Source organism: Pelodiscus sinensis, chromosome 9 (assembly GCF_052426305.1).
Source record: "Pelodiscus sinensis isolate ZL-2025 chromosome 9, ASM5242630v1, whole genome shotgun sequence".
Taxonomy (NCBI): domain Eukaryota; kingdom Metazoa; phylum Chordata; order Testudines; family Trionychidae; genus Pelodiscus; species Pelodiscus sinensis.
In genome coordinates this window covers 64,807,664-64,824,900 of record NC_143060.1, presented here as the reverse complement: position 1 = coordinate 64,824,900, position 17,237 = coordinate 64,807,664, and the positions used below count along the sequence as shown (strand labels likewise).

At 54.6% G+C, this 17,237-nt stretch overlaps 2 protein-coding genes across 5 annotated transcripts in view; both read right to left on the bottom strand.

Moving 5' to 3' along the window:
• NUF2 (NUF2 component of NDC80 kinetochore complex) overlaps positions 1–9,388 on the bottom strand; it is a 30,416-nt gene extending 21,028 nt beyond the window's left edge. Inside the window, exons 1-4 of the mRNA XM_075936966.2 lie at positions 9,234–9,388; positions 4,112–4,243; positions 2,519–2,593; positions 501–577 (exon numbers count right to left, since the gene is read on the bottom strand). Coding sequence (XP_075793081.1) covers positions 501–577; positions 2,519–2,593; positions 4,112–4,234 — 275 coding nt within the window. The 5' untranslated portion in view covers positions 4,235–4,243; positions 9,234–9,388. The remainder of the gene's footprint in view (positions 1–500; positions 578–2,518; positions 2,594–4,111; positions 4,244–9,233) is intronic.
• Positions 9,389–11,292: 1,904 nt separating this feature from the next.
• The window catches only part of ADCY10 (adenylate cyclase 10), a 51,817-nt gene continuing 45,872 nt past the window's right edge, over positions 11,293–17,237 (bottom strand). For all 4 annotated transcript variants that reach the window (XM_075936961.2, XM_075936963.2, XM_075936960.2 and 1 more), the window contains 4 exons: positions 16,984–17,101; positions 16,132–16,327; positions 14,510–14,698; positions 11,293–11,659 (listed from right to left, as the gene is read on the bottom strand). In XM_075936961.2, the coding sequence (XP_075793076.2) occupies positions 11,471–11,659; positions 14,510–14,698; positions 16,132–16,327; positions 16,984–17,101 (692 nt within the window). In that variant the 3' untranslated portion in view covers positions 11,293–11,470. The remainder of the gene's footprint in view (positions 11,660–14,509; positions 14,699–16,131; positions 16,328–16,983; positions 17,102–17,237) is intronic.

Below are 17,237 nucleotides of genomic sequence, written 5' to 3'. Positions count from 1 at the left end.
ACGCTACCAACTTAAGCCAGCCTACATGAGGTCAGATACCACAGTAATTACTGCCATGGCTGATGGCCACACCACCTTCCTTCCTTCTGCCGCTAGTGCGCAGCCTCACCAGAAGCACTTCCACCAACTGAGGAGCAACGTGGGAGGCTGAGTGCCATTGCTCTCAGCTCCATGCTAGGGATGCTAGTAAATATTTATTTTTGTAAACATGTAATGACTGAATTTTAAGCCGACTCCCCACAGGCAAAAGCTTCCACCTCCTCCTCTTCCCCCACTGCCTCCGATACAGTAGCTTACTCTGATAAACCATGGGCCAGAGGTTGCCCATCACTATGTTAGCTGTTTTAAGTTGTCTCTTTCTTTGTCTGCTAAATTGTACTTCACACATCTGCAACAAGTTGAAGGACCACCACAAATGCACAGAGCCCAAACACCTAAATTGAATTAAACTATAATCAAATCAATGAACTGTATGAAAAAAATCCATCTGTTGTACTCACATATTAATATACAAGTTACAAATAGGTAGGAAGCCTTCAACAATCTGTGGATATATGATGTCAACAGTGACCGGCATCTAAACACAAGAGTCAATAAATAAAGAGATTACAAGGAGTATTCATAAGGAACAAAACACTGGGGGTGGGGGTAATAGGAAAGTCATTCAGAGGTGATAAACATGGATGAGGAAATCAATCACTAAACTCAAATTGCAAGGCAAAAGCAAGTTAGTAGTTCTCAAACTGCAGCCTGTGAATCCCTGTCATGGTGGCTCTCAGAATAAAATTTTGAGAACCAAGTAGTTCAAGGCTGGAGAGGGTGGGAGGTAGGGATGTAAAAGGTTGCCCAGGAAGCATTCATCTTACCAACAGTCAAGTAACATTACAGGCTAGAACAGGTGCAAATGTTCAAGTGCAATAACGGATGTATGATGCATTGCCATATTTCAGTCTAGAATGGAAGCCTAGGTATTTATTAGCACAAGTTGATAAATAGTAAGGAAATTGTTTTGAGGGGGTAAATCAACAATGGCAGTCTGGACTTCTATGCTGCATGTAATGTTATAGTATTATTTTACAAGCCTGTGCTATATTGTAATGAACTCATTCATTGAAGTATAGTGTAGCACCAACTCCATTATCATTAAGGGTGATCATTGCTTTCTGTTTGAAGGTAGACTGCTCTAGTTCTCTAAAATCCACATGCTGACTCAGACTGTTTTGAAACATTCTATGGGATTTCTGAGTAGAATCCTGAGCCAATCTGGTGTTGTTTGAGCAAGTGGTTCCCAAGAAACAGCCCTACTGCCAAACAACAACATTTCACAAAATCATTTTGCTCCTCTAACTTTTTTGCACCTCTCTGGGGCTCAGACTACAGTTCTGATCTTCCCCTAAATTGATCAGGATTTATCTCAGCCAAAGTTTGGAATTCACTGCCCCTGATGGGAAGGGAGGACATTATTCTGATAATGTTATTCAATGTTAGTTAAGAACTCCAGGTCAGCAAGTAACAAACTGATGTGCCTAAAGGAGTAGACAGTAAGTCTGAGGTCTCTTCCAAAAACAAGATTTCCAGGAAGTCTAGTCACAGTACCTGGGTGACTCAAGGTGACATTCTGTGGTCACTGAAACATATGTTTGGTTGGATATTAGGAAAATTAGGTTGGACATTATGAAACATACTTCCTAACTGTCAGGGTGGTTAAACACTGGAATAAATTGCCTAGAGAGGTTGGAGAATCTCCGTCTCTGGAGATATTTTAGAGCAGGTTAGACAGACATCTGTCAGGGATGGTCTAGACAGTGCTGGGTCCTGCTGTGAGGGCAGGGGATTGGACTGTCGAGGTCCCTTCCAGTTCTATTGTTCTATGATTCTATGAATGTGCATATTCTACAGGCTCATTCTCGGAGTTCTGCACTGAAACTAAAGTTTCTGGAAGCCAGAAATCCTTACATTATTCATGGCTCTGACAGACTTCCCTTGACTTTGACAAGTTACAACTTTTATGCCTCAGTATGTCCATGCAACACATGTGGCTAGTACTTATTTATCCATGAGGCAGCTAGGGATTAGTTATTCTTGTAACACTTTGGAGATAGAAATCAAGATACAGTGTTAAATTAACAAAGAATCAGTTTTTAGTTTGCCCCCGGCTGTCTTTTTCAGGAATTGGTTTGTCTTCCGCTGTATTTTAATGATACTTGAAAGCACTTTTTACATTTACTTTATTCTCTGGAAGAAAGATTAAACCCAAAATACAATAGACTGGGAAAATATCACTTCCCGGTATTTTCAGCTGTATTACACCTGACATCTCCCATTAACTAAATGTGTAGATTAAATGAATGATACCTCAGGGCTTTCAAATTCACATTCAGCTACACAAAATACTAGAAGGATCAGCTAATTTAAAAATGCAAAGAATCCAGTGCTTTAATAATATAATTTTCATAATTCTGGAAATTAGAAATGTCACTTTTTTTGCACTTAATTGTGCACCACTGTATACACACACCATATAGAAGTGCTCCAGACGGATTCCATACACATTCTGCAAGATTCTCATGAAGATCATGTGCAATACCTCAGGCTGCAAAAGAGAGACAACATTTAATTCTGGTAATTAAAAGTACACTAATACCAAGTGACTTTTACTGATGAGCTTCCTCTCTGTAAATTACTATCTTGTTTTCGCTGTTATTTATAGCATACAGAATGTATCACAAAACAAGCGGTATTCTGCCTTTAACAAATGAAGAACCACTTCATTTTTTCATGAAGATGACAAATCACATTGCTATACTCTTGTTGCATCATGAGATGTTGTACTGCAACATCTGATAATGCAGCTTCAACAAGCAATAACCAGACTGGCAACTAGAATTTTAATCAGTGTATTTGTACTCATGGTTTTCAATTATTTATTTGTAATCAACAATTATGATTATAACAGCTTCACCTAGAGAATTTTCAAACTTGAGGATATCAAAAATCTTGAAAAAGTCTATCACATTAAGACAGTGATTTAAACAAAAAATGATAGCAAACTCCATAGCAGTGGTCACCATCCAGTAAATCGGGATCTACTGAAACTTCTTGGAGCCTTTTGACAGGTAATCCTGACAGGTTTGGCCAGGAAGCTATCAAGTGCTGGCACCTCATCTGCCCTTCAGCACTATCGTGCTGCTCCTGCCCTCTGTCTTGGAGGTGCCCCCACCCTCAGAAGTCTCCTGGTTACAGTGCAGAGTGCGGGAATAAGAGGTGGGGTGCTCATGTCAGGGTGCCCCTCCTCCCACCCTGTACACCATCTCCACAGAGCAGGGGGGACAGGGATGGAGTTTGCTGGCTGTTCTTGGGAGTGGTGCAAGGCCAGGATAGGGGTACGCCTGCTTTAGTCCCCTGCATCACCACCCAGAAGCCACCTGTGGTAAGCAGTGCTCAACTGGAGCCTGCATTCCGAACCCCAGCCACAGTCCTGAACCCTTCCTGCATCCCAAACCACTGCCCTAGCACTGAGTTCCTGTGCACCCAAACTCCCTCCCAGAGCCTGCACCCTGAAGCCCCTCCTGCACTTCAATTCCCTCCCTGCCCCAGGCTCAGCTCAGAACCCCTCCCACACTCCAAATCCTTTAGTCCAAGATCAGTGTCTGCATCTCTTTCCCCCATACCTCAACTTTCTGCCCCCAGCCTGATAAAAGTGAGTGAGGATGGAGTGAGCAGGGCAGGGCCTCGGAGAAGGGGCGGGAAGGAGGCGGGGCAAGGGTGTTTGGATTTGAGGTAGTCCTGGATTGCACTTAAATTCAAAAAGTGATGTCATGCTCAAAAAGGTTATAGACCCCTGTATTATAGGTGGGGGGGGAGTAAAAAGGATAAATTAATAATTCAATATTTTATAGACTGGAAATTAAGATAACCTCATGTCATTAACAAACACCCAAACAGTTGCAGGAGAGAAATATTTATTTGTAGTATTTCCTCTTGTGAATATTTTTTACTGCAGCAAGTGGGACTACTCGTGCAAATAAGCGTTATGGAGTCAAACCTGGAATATGCTATTAGATTTAACCTGTCCTCCAGCAGCAAGCTTCTGTTTCCAGCGCATTCTTACCTTGGGATTTGGAAACAAGTCATTTTTAGAGAGGTTTTTAGCTTCCGATCCTGTGAGGATCTGATTGCGGATGTAAGTTATGATGTCATTGGGATTATATCTGGGAAATGTTAAGAGATCCATCTTGCAGGCCTGCAAAGAAAAACAGCAGCACAAAGAATGAGCCTTTAGAGCCCCACAGCTGTAGGAGCACACAAGCAGAAGAGAAACTGCAGAGGAGCCTGGGTCACTGGCTGACTTCCCATTATGTTTAACCAGTGAACTGATTAAGAAGGGCTCGAGCAGGGGAACTGGGCTTGAGCAACTCCCCTCCTCGCCATAGGCAGGAGTTCCCCATGGACAGAGGCTGCTCTGCTGGAGCAGCACTTGCCTGAGGGTCACCCACGTTCAATGCCTGGCTGAAGCAGTCCCCCTATCCGCAACAGGCAGGGAGCTGCTCCAGCCATCACTGATTAACCAGAACCAGTAAGCATTACCTATTAAAGGTGATACTTACTAGTTAATCTTTCACATCCCTATCATGACAGTGCAGAGAAAGTGAATAGGGAAGTGTTATTTATCCCTTCACATAACACAGGAACCAAGAGTCAACTAATGAAATTCAGAGGCAGCAGATTTAAAAAACATCTGGAGTATTGTGTCCAGTTCTGGGCCCCCGACTACAGAAAGGATGTGGACACACTGGAGAGGACCCAGAGGAGGGCAACCGAAATGATTAGGGGGCTGAAGCACATGACCTATGAGGAGAGGCTGAGGGATTTGGGCTTATGTAGTCTGCAGAAGTGAAGAGCGAGGGGGGATTTGATAGCAGCCTTCAACTTCCTGAAGGGAGGTTCCAAAGAGGATGGAGAGAGGCTGTTCTCAGTAGTGAGGGATGACAGAACAAGGAGCAATGGGCTCATGTTTCAGTGGGGGGGGTCTAGGTTGCATATTAGGAAAAACTATTTCCCTAGGCAGGTGGGGAAGCACTGGGATGAGTTACCTAGGGAGGTAGTGGAATCTCCATCCCTAGAGGTTTTTAAGTCTGGGCTTGACAAAGCCCTGGCTGAGTTGATTTAGTTGGGGTTGGTCCTGCTTTGGGCAGGGGACTGGACTCAATGATTACTGAGGTCTCTTCCAGCCCTAGGAGTCTAAGATTCTAAAAAACAAGCAAAAGGAGCATTTCGTCACACAAGGCACAAGCTGCCTGCGGAACTCCTTGCCAAGGGATGTTGTGAAAAACCAAAACTATAACTGGGTCCAGAATCAGAATCAGTTTCATGGAAGATGAGTCCATCAGTGACTATTAGCCACACCGCAGCGCCGGCTTTCCCCAAACCTCCAACTTCCACAGGCAGGGGTTGGGCAACGGGATGGGTCAGCCAATAATTGCCCCACTCTGTTCATTCCCTCTCAACTACTGGAACCTCCTGTGTCAGAAGGCCCAGCTACAGGGACCTTTGGTCTGACTAGGCATGTCCAGGGACCCCAAGCACCAGTACCCAGTGCCGACACCCCTTCCCGCCACAGGGACCAGCACTGACACCCCCTTCCACCCCAAGGACCCCCTCAGGGCCTGGCACTGAAACCCCCTCCCGCCCCAAGGACCCCCTCAGGGCCTGGCACTGACACCTCCTCCCGCCCCAGGGACCCCCTCAGGGCCCGGCACTGACACCCCCTCCCGCCCCAGGGACCCCTCAGGCCGGGCACTGACACCCCCTCCCGCCCCAGGGACCCCTCAGGGCCCCGCACTGACACCCCCTCCCGCCCCAGGGACCCCTCAGGCCAGGCACTGACACCCCCTCCCGCCCCAGGGACCCCTCAGGGCCCCGCACTGACACCCCCTCCCGCCCCAGGGACCCCTCAGGCCGGGCACTGACACCCCCTCCCGCCCCAGGGCCCCCTCAGGCCGGGCACTGACACCCCCTCCCGCCCCAGGGCCCCCTCAGGGCCCCGCACTGACACCCCCTCCCGCCCCAGGGACCCCTCAGGGCCCCGCACTGACACCCCCTCCCGCCCCAGGGACCCCTCAGGCCGGGCACTGACACCCCCTCCCGCCCCAGGGACCCCCAGGGCCCCGCACTGACACCCCCTCCCGCCCCAGGGACCCCTCAGGGCCCCGCACCGACACCCCCTCCCGCCCCAGGGACCCCTCAGGCCGGGCACTGACACCCCCTCCCGCCCCAGGGACCCCCCAGGCCCCGCACTGACACCCCCTCCCGCCCCAGGGACCCCTCAGGGCCCCGCACTGACACCCCCTCCCGCCCCAGGGCCCCCTCAGGCCGGGCACTGACACCCCCTCCCGCCCCAGGGACCCCTCAGGGCCCCGCACTGACACCCCCTCCCGCCCCAGGGACCCCTCAGGGCCCCGCACTGACACCCCGTCCCGCCCCAGGGACCCCTCAGGGCCCCGCACTGACACCCCCTCCCGCCCCAGGGACCCCTCAGGCCGGGCACTGACACCCCCTCCCGCCCCAGGGACCCCCAGGGCCCCGCACTGACACCCCCTCCCGCCCCAGGGACCCCTCAGGGCCCCGCACTGACACCCCCTCCCGCCCCAGGGACCCCTCAGGCCGGGCACTGACACCCCCTCCCGCCCCAGGGACCCCCTCAGGGCCCCGCACTGACACCCCCTCCCGCCCCAGGGACCCCTCAGGGCCCCGCACTGACACCCCCTCCCGCCCCAGGGACCCCTCAGGGCCCCGCACTGACACCCCCTCCCGCCCCAGGGACCCCTCAGGGCCCCGCACTGACACCCCCTCCCGCCCCAGGGCCCCCTCAGGCCGGGCACTGACACCCCCTCCCGCCCCAGGGACCCCCCAGGGCCCCGCACTGACACCCCCTCCCGCCCCAGGGACCCCTCAGGCCAGGCACTGACACCCCCTCCCGCCCCAGGGACCCCTCAGGCCAGGCACTGACACCCCCTCCCGCCCCAGGGACCCCCTCAGGGCCCCGCACTGACACCCCCTCCCGCCCCAGGGACCCCCTCAGGGCCCCGCACTGACACCCCCTCCCGCCCCAGGGACCCCCTCAGGGCCGGGCACTGACACCCCCTCCCGCCCCAGGGACCCCTCAGGCCGGGCACTGACACCCCCTCCCGCCTCAGGGACCCCTCAGGGCCCCGCACTGACACCCCCTCCCGCCCCAGGGACCCCTCAGGCCAGGCACTGACACCCCCTCCCGCCCCAGGGACCCCTCAGGGCCCCGCACTGACACCCCCTCCCGCCCCAGGGACCCCTCAGGGCCCCGCACTGACACCCCCTCCCGCCCCAGGGACCCCTCAGGCCCCGCACTGACACCCCCTCCCGCCCCAGGGACCCCTCAGGCCGGGCACTGACACCCCCTCCCGCCCCAGGGACCCCTCAGGGCCCCGCACTGACACCCCCTCCCGCCCCAGGGACCCCTCAGGCCCCGCACTGACACCCCCTCCCGCCCCAGGGACCCCTCAGGGCCCCGCACTGACACCCCCTCCCGCCCCAGGGACCCCCTCAGGGCCGGGCACTGACACCCCCTCCCGCCCCAGGGACCCCCTCAGGGCCCCGCACTGACACCCCCTCCCGCCCCAGGGACCCCTCAGGGCCCCGCACTGACACCCCCTCCCGCCCCAGGGACCCCTCAGGGCCCCGCACTGACACCCCCTCCCGCCTCAGGGACCCCTCAGGGCCCCGCACTGACACCCCCTCCCGCCCCAGGGACCCCTCAGGGCCCCGCACTGACACCCCCTCCCGCCTCAGGGACCCCTCAGGGCCCCGCACTGACACCCCCTCCCGCCCCAGGGACCCCTCAGGGCCCCGCACTGACACCCCCTCCCGCCTCAGGGACCCCTCAGGGCCCCGCACTGACACCCCCTCCCGCCCCAGGGACCCCTCAGGGCCCCGCACTGACACCCCCTCCCGCCCCAGGGACCCCTCAGGGCCCCGCACTGACACCCCCTCCCGCCCCAGGGACCCCTCAGGCCGGGCACTGACACCCCCTCCCGCCTCAGGGACCCCTCAGGGCCCCGCACTGACACCCCCTCCCGCCCCAGGGACCCCTCAGGGCCCCGCACTGACACCCCCTCCCGCCCCAGGGACCCCTCAGGGCCCCGCACTGACACCCCCTCCCGCCCCAGGGCCCCCTCAGGCCCCGCACTGACACCCCCTCCCGCCCCAGGGACCCCTCAGGCCAGGCACTGACACCCCCTCCCGCCCCAGGAACCCCCTCAGGCCGGGCACTGACACCCCCTCCCGCCCCAGGGACCCCTCAGGGCCCCGCACTGACACCCCCTCCCGCCCCAGGGACCCCTCAGGGCCCCGCACTGACACCCCCTCCCGCCCCAGGGACCCCTCAGGGCCCCGCACTGACACCCGCTCCCGCCCCAGGGACCCCTCAGGGCCCCGCACTGACACCCCCTCCCGCCCCAGGGACCCCTCAGGCCGGGCACTGACACCCCCTCCCGCCCCAGGGACCCCTCAGGGCCCCGCACTGACACCCCCTCCCGCCCCAGGGACCCCTCAGGGCCCCGCACTGACACCCCCTCCCGCCCCAGGAACCCCCTCAGGCCGGGCACTGACACCCCCTCCCGCCCCAGGGACCCCTCAGGGCCCCGCACTGACACCCGCTCCCGCCCCAGGGACCCCTCAGGGCCCCGCACTGACACCCCCTCCCGCCCCAGGGACCCCTCAGGCCGGGCACTGACACCCCCTCCCGCCCCAGGGACCCCCTCAGGGCCCCGCACTGACACCCCCCCCCGCCCCAGGGACCCCTCAGGGCCCCGCACTGACACCCCCCCCCGCCCCAGGGACCCCCTCAGGGCCCCGCACTGACACCCCCTCCCGCCCCAGGGACCCCTCAGGGCCCCGCACTGACACCCCCTCCCGCCCCAGGGACCCCTCAGGCCGGGCACTGACACCCCCTCCCGCCCCAGGAACCCCCTCAGGCCGGGCACTGACACCCCCTCCCGCCCCAGGGACCCCTCAGGCCGGGCACTGACACCCCCTCCCGCCCCAGGGACCCCTCAGGGCCCCGCACTGACACCCCCTCCCGCCCCAGGGACCCCTCAGGCCCCGCACTGACACCCCCTCCCGCCCCAGGGACCCCTCAGGCCGGGCACTGACACCCCCCGCGGGGGGGGGGGCTAAGTACTGACGCGCCTCGCGCTCACCTGACATAGGGGCGAGAGGGGCCGCTGCGCTTGACGTCACGTCGCTTTTTCAAATCTGGCGGGCGCCCCGCCCACAGAACGTCCCTTCGGTCGCGACCGCGTTCCTCCGCCCACAACGTGGGGACCGCGCGAGCTCGACGTGGGGCTGCGGGGCGGGGCCTGAACGGTCCGGCCCCGCCCCCCCGGCAGGGAGCGGCCCTGGGGCCGGCCGGGCTCGCGCACACGCCCCCGTGCGCATGCCCGGGGCGCGGCAGCTTGTCAAGGCAGCGCGCAGCGCCCCCTGCTGCTGGCTCTGCTCACGGCGCGCTCGCTGCGCGGGTGCCCCGGACGCGTCACCGCCTACTCCGCTTCCAGAAGCGGCGTGGTCCGTGTAAACGGGGTGCGCGCCACAAACGCTCCCTACCGGGCTGGCGATTTCCAGACCGTGGTAGCTCACAGAGAAGGGCCAAGGGGTCGGTGACTGTCAGTGTTTCCCACACAGGACCCACCCACCTAGCAATAAAGATACCTCTGCCCAGAAGCATTTTCCATGTGGCTCTCACACCTCTGCAAGGCTGTAGTGTGCACCGGCTGGGTACACGGCTTCCTCAGCCCCGGGCTGTCTCCTTGTGCTGTACACCCCGTGTCTTTACCAGTGTCCACAGTGGGCAGAACTGTCAGTGATCAGGGGAAACCCGCCCCATGTATCTCTTTCCTTATCCAAAAACGGCGAGGAGTCCTGTAGCACCTTATAGACTAACCAAAGTGTTGGAGCATAAGCTTTCATGGGCAAAGACCCACTTCATCAGAAACAGACATGCATCTGATGAAGTGGGTCTTTGCCCACGAAAGCTTATGCTCCAACACTTCGGTTAGTCTATAAGGTGCCACAGGACTCCTTGCCACTTTTGCAGAGTCAGACTAACACAGCTACCCCTCTGATACTTGACTTCCTTATCCAGACATTCTGCTGCCATATCTCCAGGACCACCCTTATTCACCCCTCATGGCCAGCAGCTACCTGGCCCTTTCGGACAAATCCCTAAAGTGGAACGATTTTCACCCTGTGTGATTGGAGGCTATCTGGATCCATACTGCAAGGCTGTCCCACATAATGAGGACAAGTTGAGGCGCCTTTGTTGTTCTATTATTCCACTCTTTGTTTCTGTGAGAAAATCTCCCATGCAATATTACGGTCTTCTTTTTAAAAGAAGAAAACTTGAGAGAAAAAAAAGAGTAATGGCAGTTGAAAATAGTAACTCCAGTCCCAGTTAGGAACAGGAAGTTGCTAGCATTTGTTGCTCAGTTTTATCTTAGTTTCCTACCACAAATTACAGTGAATCAGTATTTGATTTTGAAGAAATGATGTAAGAGCAGCCCAAGTTAAAATTGAGCACTCCTGTTCAAATCTGGAAGGCAGGGATAGGTTCTCTTTCCCAGTATTGGATGAATCTGGAGAGGAAAAGTCCATTTCTGTGTCCATGGCTGTGGAAATGGAGTTGGATCCTCCTGTGAGCCTGGCATTGCATCTAAAGCTACCCAGGCCCTCTCTGCTGGCATCCACATACTTCCCTTGCTAGGCTTCAGATAATGGTGAACTGTCCACCCAATTTCTTCTTTGGGGGTGGCAAACTGAGGCCATGGGCATCCCTTATCCAGTCTGGGGAAGAGTGTGAGACTGGGCTAAAGCCACCTACTCGCTGTGCACACATGTTCCCCATTCATAGCACCAGCCCCTTCTAGCAACCAGCTCTCCATTCACAACAAGCTGCTTCTCCTGTGCAAAACTCACAACTTTCCCACTCCCTTCCCTCCCGTTTCCTGATGCTAACAACTAAGGGCACACTGGGAAATGTAGTCTCTTCCCTGCTCCAGGGCCAGATCTCTAGGCAGGGAGCTGGCCAAGGAAATACAGCTTCCACGGTACCTTGGGCTCCCCATCATGCACAGCAGGCTTCACTGCAAAGTGAAGAAGGGAGAGAAATGGGGCTCTGGTTATAAAGGAATACATTACTATAATGAAGAGCTATTGCAGAGTTTAAGTCAGAGTGGAAAAAATGGTCTAAGCAAGCAAGGGCAAGACATTAGAATCCAGACTTTATCAAAGGAAGAGATGAGCCAATGCGGAGGGTTTTGCAGAGAGAGGGCAGGCGTTGTTATGTGTGGCGCAGGAATGTCATAAATGCTTACAAATGTGGGCAGTGCTGGCTAAAGAAAGCTTACAAAGTGCTCCGGGTCATTTCAGAACTACATGCAGCTCAAACATCTACAACCTCAGGTTCTGGGAAAGGATTGTTAATATCCAGCGCTGGCACCCGCAGCAAGTACTTGGTTTTATGGATCTCTGGAAAGTCCTCCTCTGTCATTCCTTTTTCCCACTTGGGAAAATCTGGTGCGGCTTTGAACCATAAGTCTTCCATGGGGCCTTTTGCAGTGAACCACCACTCCTAGGGAGAACAAAAGGGGAAATGAGAGGCCAGAATGAGACCAGATCTACTGAGGTAGCATTCCTACAGCTTGCTATTCTGCACGGCCCCACAAGCAGACCAGGGAACAAACTGGGATTATGCAAATTGCAGATTGATCCTTGGATCTCACCTGGCTTTGGGGAAGGGAGTACAGCCGGTCCCCGACTTACGAACGAGTTACATACCAAACACTAGGTCGAACTCGATCTGTTCGTAAATCAGATTACATTCACTTAAGTATGACCGCAGTGTTCGTAAGTGCGGATTCCGTTCGTAACTCGGGTTCCGGCTGTATAGGAGGTTGGTCGTAAATACGAACGGTCGTAAGTCGATGCGTTCGTAACTCGGGTTCCGGCTGTATAGGAGGTTGGTCGTAAACACGAACGGTCGTAAGTCGATGCGTTCGTAACTCGGGGACCGGCTGTAATCTGCACCAGGCCTAAACCAAGCACAAATCTCTTTGCCCTGGAAGGTGGGTGCTTGGGGGCAGCAACACTCCGTTCCCAATACAGCAGGTGTTCTAGGGGCAGAGTATGGATGGAGCCAGGTCCACAGTTTGGGAAGGCAGTGCCTTCCTCCGCCTATTATACCCACCACCCCCACCTGTCCCATGTAGGAAGAGAAGTAATGACCCCATTGAAACATCTCTGCTCCCCATGCTGTGCCCAGCAATGAAAGTAAGTTGAAATTTCTTGCAGGTACTGTCCTATCGCAACCCAGTGCCCAGTCAGCTCTTTCAATAGCTCCCTGCTGGCTTTTACCACATCTTAGCCAGCACTTGCCAGAGCTGCGCACAAGGCGCCCCTACTCGCTTTCACCTCTGGCTATGCCCCATGATACAGGTAGACCACCGAGCGATGCTAAGGCTTGTTAGCCTCCCCCTTCTTACACACTGCTAGGCTACGTCTACACTGGCCCCTTTTCCGGAAGGGGCATGTAAATTTCATGAGTCGTAGTAGGGAAATGCGCGGGGGATTTAAATATCCCCCGCGGCATTTAAATAAAAATGTCCGCCGCTTTTTTCCGGCTTTTAAAAAAGCCGGAAAAGAGCGTCTACACTGGCCCCGATCCTCCGGAAAAAGTGCCCTTTTCCGGAGGATCTTATTCCTTATTCGAAGTAGGAATAAGATCCTCCGGAAAAGGGCACTTTTTCCGGAGGATCGGGGCCAGTGTAGACGCTCTTTTCCGGCTTTTTTAAAAGCCGGAAAAAAGCGGCGGACATTTTTATTTAAATGCCGCGGGGGATATTTAAATCCCCCGCGCATTTCCCTACTACGACTCATGAAATTTACATGCCCCTTCCGGAAAAGGGGCCAGTGTAGACGTAGCCCCCTAAGGTGTAATAGGAATGGTTTTCATTTGAGGATATACGCTATGCTGGAAGAGCAAATATCATAGTGACTTCTCTGTCCACAACAGACTATATGGCAATAAAGCAGGGCAACTGCCCTTACCATGAGACCAGAACAGACCTGACACACAAAGTCCTCAGAAGTGGGAAAAATGCACCTGGCAGGGGGAATGATACCCAGCCCAACTCAGATCTCACTGGTACATTTTCACATCCAAAAAGTAGCTCACAAGGACTGAAAGGCATTTTCTGTGATGCTGAATGGACTAAGACACGTGGGCTGGAATCTCAAGCCGCACCTTGCTCCCCAGCTTGACAGAGTCTACGGGTCCGTCTACACAGCACCGTTAGTCTGGAATAACAATGTGCATCTACACACAAGCAGTTATTTCGACATGCTATCAAAATATTGTCCAGCTGGAGGACTTCTTACTCCGACTCCGATAACCCTCATTGTACCTGGAGTAAGGGAAATCAGAGGAAGGGTGACCGATTTCGAAATAAGTGCTGTGTAGACGTGCTCAAATTCGAAATAAGCAATTTCGACTTAAGCTACACAATTAGCATAGCTCAAGTTGTGTGGCTTATTTCAAGTTTACCCTGTTGTGTAGACGCACCCTAAGGGTGCTGCTGAGTACCTGGGGCAAGAGCTGGGGGCTGATCCGTTGTGCGGTTTTAAATAGTCACTGCTCCAGGCTACGCAATAGCACAGTTAATAGAGTCCTAGACAGAGTCTGTTCCATGTGAGTGGGTGTGGACATACGTGGCAGGGCGAAGGCCGAGGTGCTGGGCACACTTCTCCCCCAAGCCTTGTCCATGAATGCCATGCCAGTCCCAGGCTGTCCGAGAACGTCACAAACCTCCCTGGAAGTGAGCAGTGAGGTGGGCTTGGGGTGTATGACTTTATGGTGGGGCAACTTTCGGCCCTGTTAAAGAGCTCCTCTCGTCCCAACCAGCCTCCAGCCTGTACAGCGGTAAATCTTGTCTGGCTTAAGGATGGCGGGGCTTAAAAAGGAGGCTGCCCACCCAGTTTGGGGTAGCTCTCTGAAGGGCGAGGACTGCAGTGCAGCATCCCTCACTCCCAGGAGGAGGGAAACGGCTACAGAGCCTTGCCCACCCAGGCCCTCTCAGAAAGAAGGAGGGCTGGTACTTCTGTGGTACTTTTGCCTTTTTTCCCTTCTCTCTTTCTTTGGCTTCACCAAATTTCTGTTTGGACTGGCCACCGGGCAAGGGGGCAGAAGCCTGGAACAGCACTAGCACAAGGGGATACTAGGGAGGTACAGCCTACTACAGGCTCTTACCAGCTCCATCCACTGTTTTGATCATTCGCCTTCCAAGCCTTCCCTTGACTTTCGGTTGCAGCCATAGACCTGCAACCAGCTCCACTTTCTGCTAGGGAGCCCTGAATCCCTTCCCAGAGACCAGCTCATCTGATGCTGAAGGAACAAGCTTTTAGATTACCGGGTCCCAGGACTTACTTTGCTGATCTCCAGCCAGGACTTCTCCAGCAGGTTTCCATAGGTGTTGCAGAGTTTGAATGCTTGGTCGAGGTGGTTCTGGCTCTGCTCTTCATTGCCCAACACCAGGAAGACATAGGCTTTGAGGTGGTAAACCCGAGGGTAGTAGATGGGGCTGGTGGAGCATTGCGAAAGACCCTGGTCCAAGTCCTACCAGGAGAACAATTGAGAGTTGTGTCAGGATGACATCCCAGAACTTTGAGGTCCCTTTGCAGGCTAAGAGGAGCCTAAAGATCCATTTCTTGCCAAGTGACTGAGATGGAGACAAGTCACAGTTAATGGCATCTTCTTCCACATCCTCGTCATGTCCAAATAATCAGTCGTGGTTCTCTCAGCCCACAAATGTGCATCCGTCGCTGGCCCTGGAAACATAGAGCTATGGGAATGAAACACCGCTGTTTAAGCAAGGGTCCCCCCCCCCCTTTCGGAGACTTTCCACTGGCATCCTGCTTTCTATTGCATTCAGTTTCAAGTTGGTCTGTTTCCCCTACAGAGCTCTACAATATGAACACAAACTTAGCGGCAGCAAACAAACATTGCCATGCGCCTCCCCTGCTCCCTCGCACAGCTGGAAGCATGCAAATACCATTCATCGCCTTTGACCCATTTCCACGCTCCATGCCAAAACCAGAAGTGTGTAAGTGCGCCTGGGGGACACGTCATTTCGCCTGGGGATCTCCCGCCCCCTCTGGGGTATTATGGGGGGGGCGGAGAGATTTTCCAATTCTTGCCATCACATTTTAGATGAATGGCCTGGAAAGAAGGAAAATTTATGATCAACGCCCTCCTCCCCCTCCCGCATGCAGCATATTATTGCTCATGCTGAGCTAGGGTGCACCACGGAAGGGATTTCAAAACCAGTCCACCACCTGAACAGCCAGTCCAGGTGCCCAATTAGGGAACTAGGCAATTCAAAGCAGGAGTTCCAGCCTAGCAGGGCTGAGTAGACGCACAGGACTGGAAGGCTGCAGGTGTCGGGATCCGGGTATTAAATCCAAGCCCCCTGGGTCTCTAGCATCCTAGCCTCTGCGCCATGGCAGCATACTGAATTCTACCCTGGACCAACCGCAGCTAGGGCCCTGATTGGCTGGGCTGACTGCATTCTCATTGGGCACCTGGACTATATAAAGACCCCAACAGGAAGAGGAAGCTGCTGGTTGCTGCCTGGACCGCCTTGCTGCCCTGACCACAGCTACCTATCTTGCCAACCCCGCCTCTTTGGATTGGCTCTCTCGACCCCCCACGAGAACGCCGACCATTATCCTGGGCTGCCTGTAATAGAGATTGTCCTGCCAGTTACCAGGCCACCTACACGCCACCAGCCCCCAGCTCTGGACTGCCCCTAGCCTGCTTCAGCCCCTGGGCATTATGGTAAGTCAGGCTGGGAAAGAAGACTTGAGAGATGACTGTTCTGAATGCGCCTGATTCAAAGCCCACAGAAACCCCTGGGAAGACACCAGGGGCTTTGGATCAGGCCCTTCATACCTAGCAGCCATCCACAGACACCAGGCCTTCACTTGCAGCTGTACTGCACTTCCACAGTCTTTCCACACAATGCGACCATCACCTTCTCCCTCTCTCACCTTGAGCGTCTTTGTACGGGTCTCTCGGACACTTTCAGGTTTTTCCTCAATGTGTTTCCGTAGCATAAGGACCTCGCACTCCAAGAATCTACAGAATCCACTTGTCGCGAAGAAGGAGGCGTTCGTTCTCCTCAGCAACCGTCTGGCCTTTTCAAAAGGCTCCCTGAAGTTGCCCCACTCCTGAAGTCTGGCAAACCTAGATCGCCAAGAGAGCCACTTCAGATTTGCTGTAGGGGACTGGACTACTGGACCAGCCGAAGGCACCGATCTACAGAGGAAGATGGAAAACTCATCCTGTATCTAGCTACCTGCCCAGCGCTAGCCCATGGGGAGAGGAATTCTTCCTAATGCTTGCAACAAAGCACGAGCTAGGATTACCACCAACTTAGATAGCACTTTGGGGGCAGTGGCTGTCTCATTGTGCCATGACAGGGCAGTGCCAAGCATGACCCTGCTTCATGGTTAGGGCTCCTAGGCACAATGATGTTGATTATAATAATAGTGTAAAGGAAAGGTGTTTTTCCTGCACCTCGATTTATCCATCCCTGGTATGCGACATAATGACAATGCTTTTCCACCACTGCTCAGCCAAGGTGGCTTCCAGGCTCATCAATATTCCGTCCTCTGATAGACTTGGCCCAATTCTGCCACTTTCACTCAAGTAGAGAAGTACCTGATCACTCAAGTAGTCCCATTGATTTCAATAGGACTCCTCAACTATGGTGCGAGTCAGCATGAGCACGGATGGCAGAATCCAGCCCAAAGTTTCCAAGTTCCAAGCCGCCATACAGACCAAATAAAGCCTAACACAGTCACACAGCAAAGCAATCTGGAGGAGACTTCGGCTATTACCAAATGGCCAGGGAGGAATACAGCCCCAGCATGATGCTGTTCTGAGACATAAGGATGCAGTTTTTTTCATTGTGTTGTATGAATTCCAGGCATTCTTTAAATGGTTTAAATGAAAACCCTGTAAAAGAAATTTGCGTTAGAGAAGCCGTTACTGGGGAGAGTGCTTTTCTGTATTCTAAAACTACCGAAGGACAGAGATACTCAAAAGGAATCTTGGGAGTAGCTAAATTGCCTGGCAGAAGAAAATCCTCTGA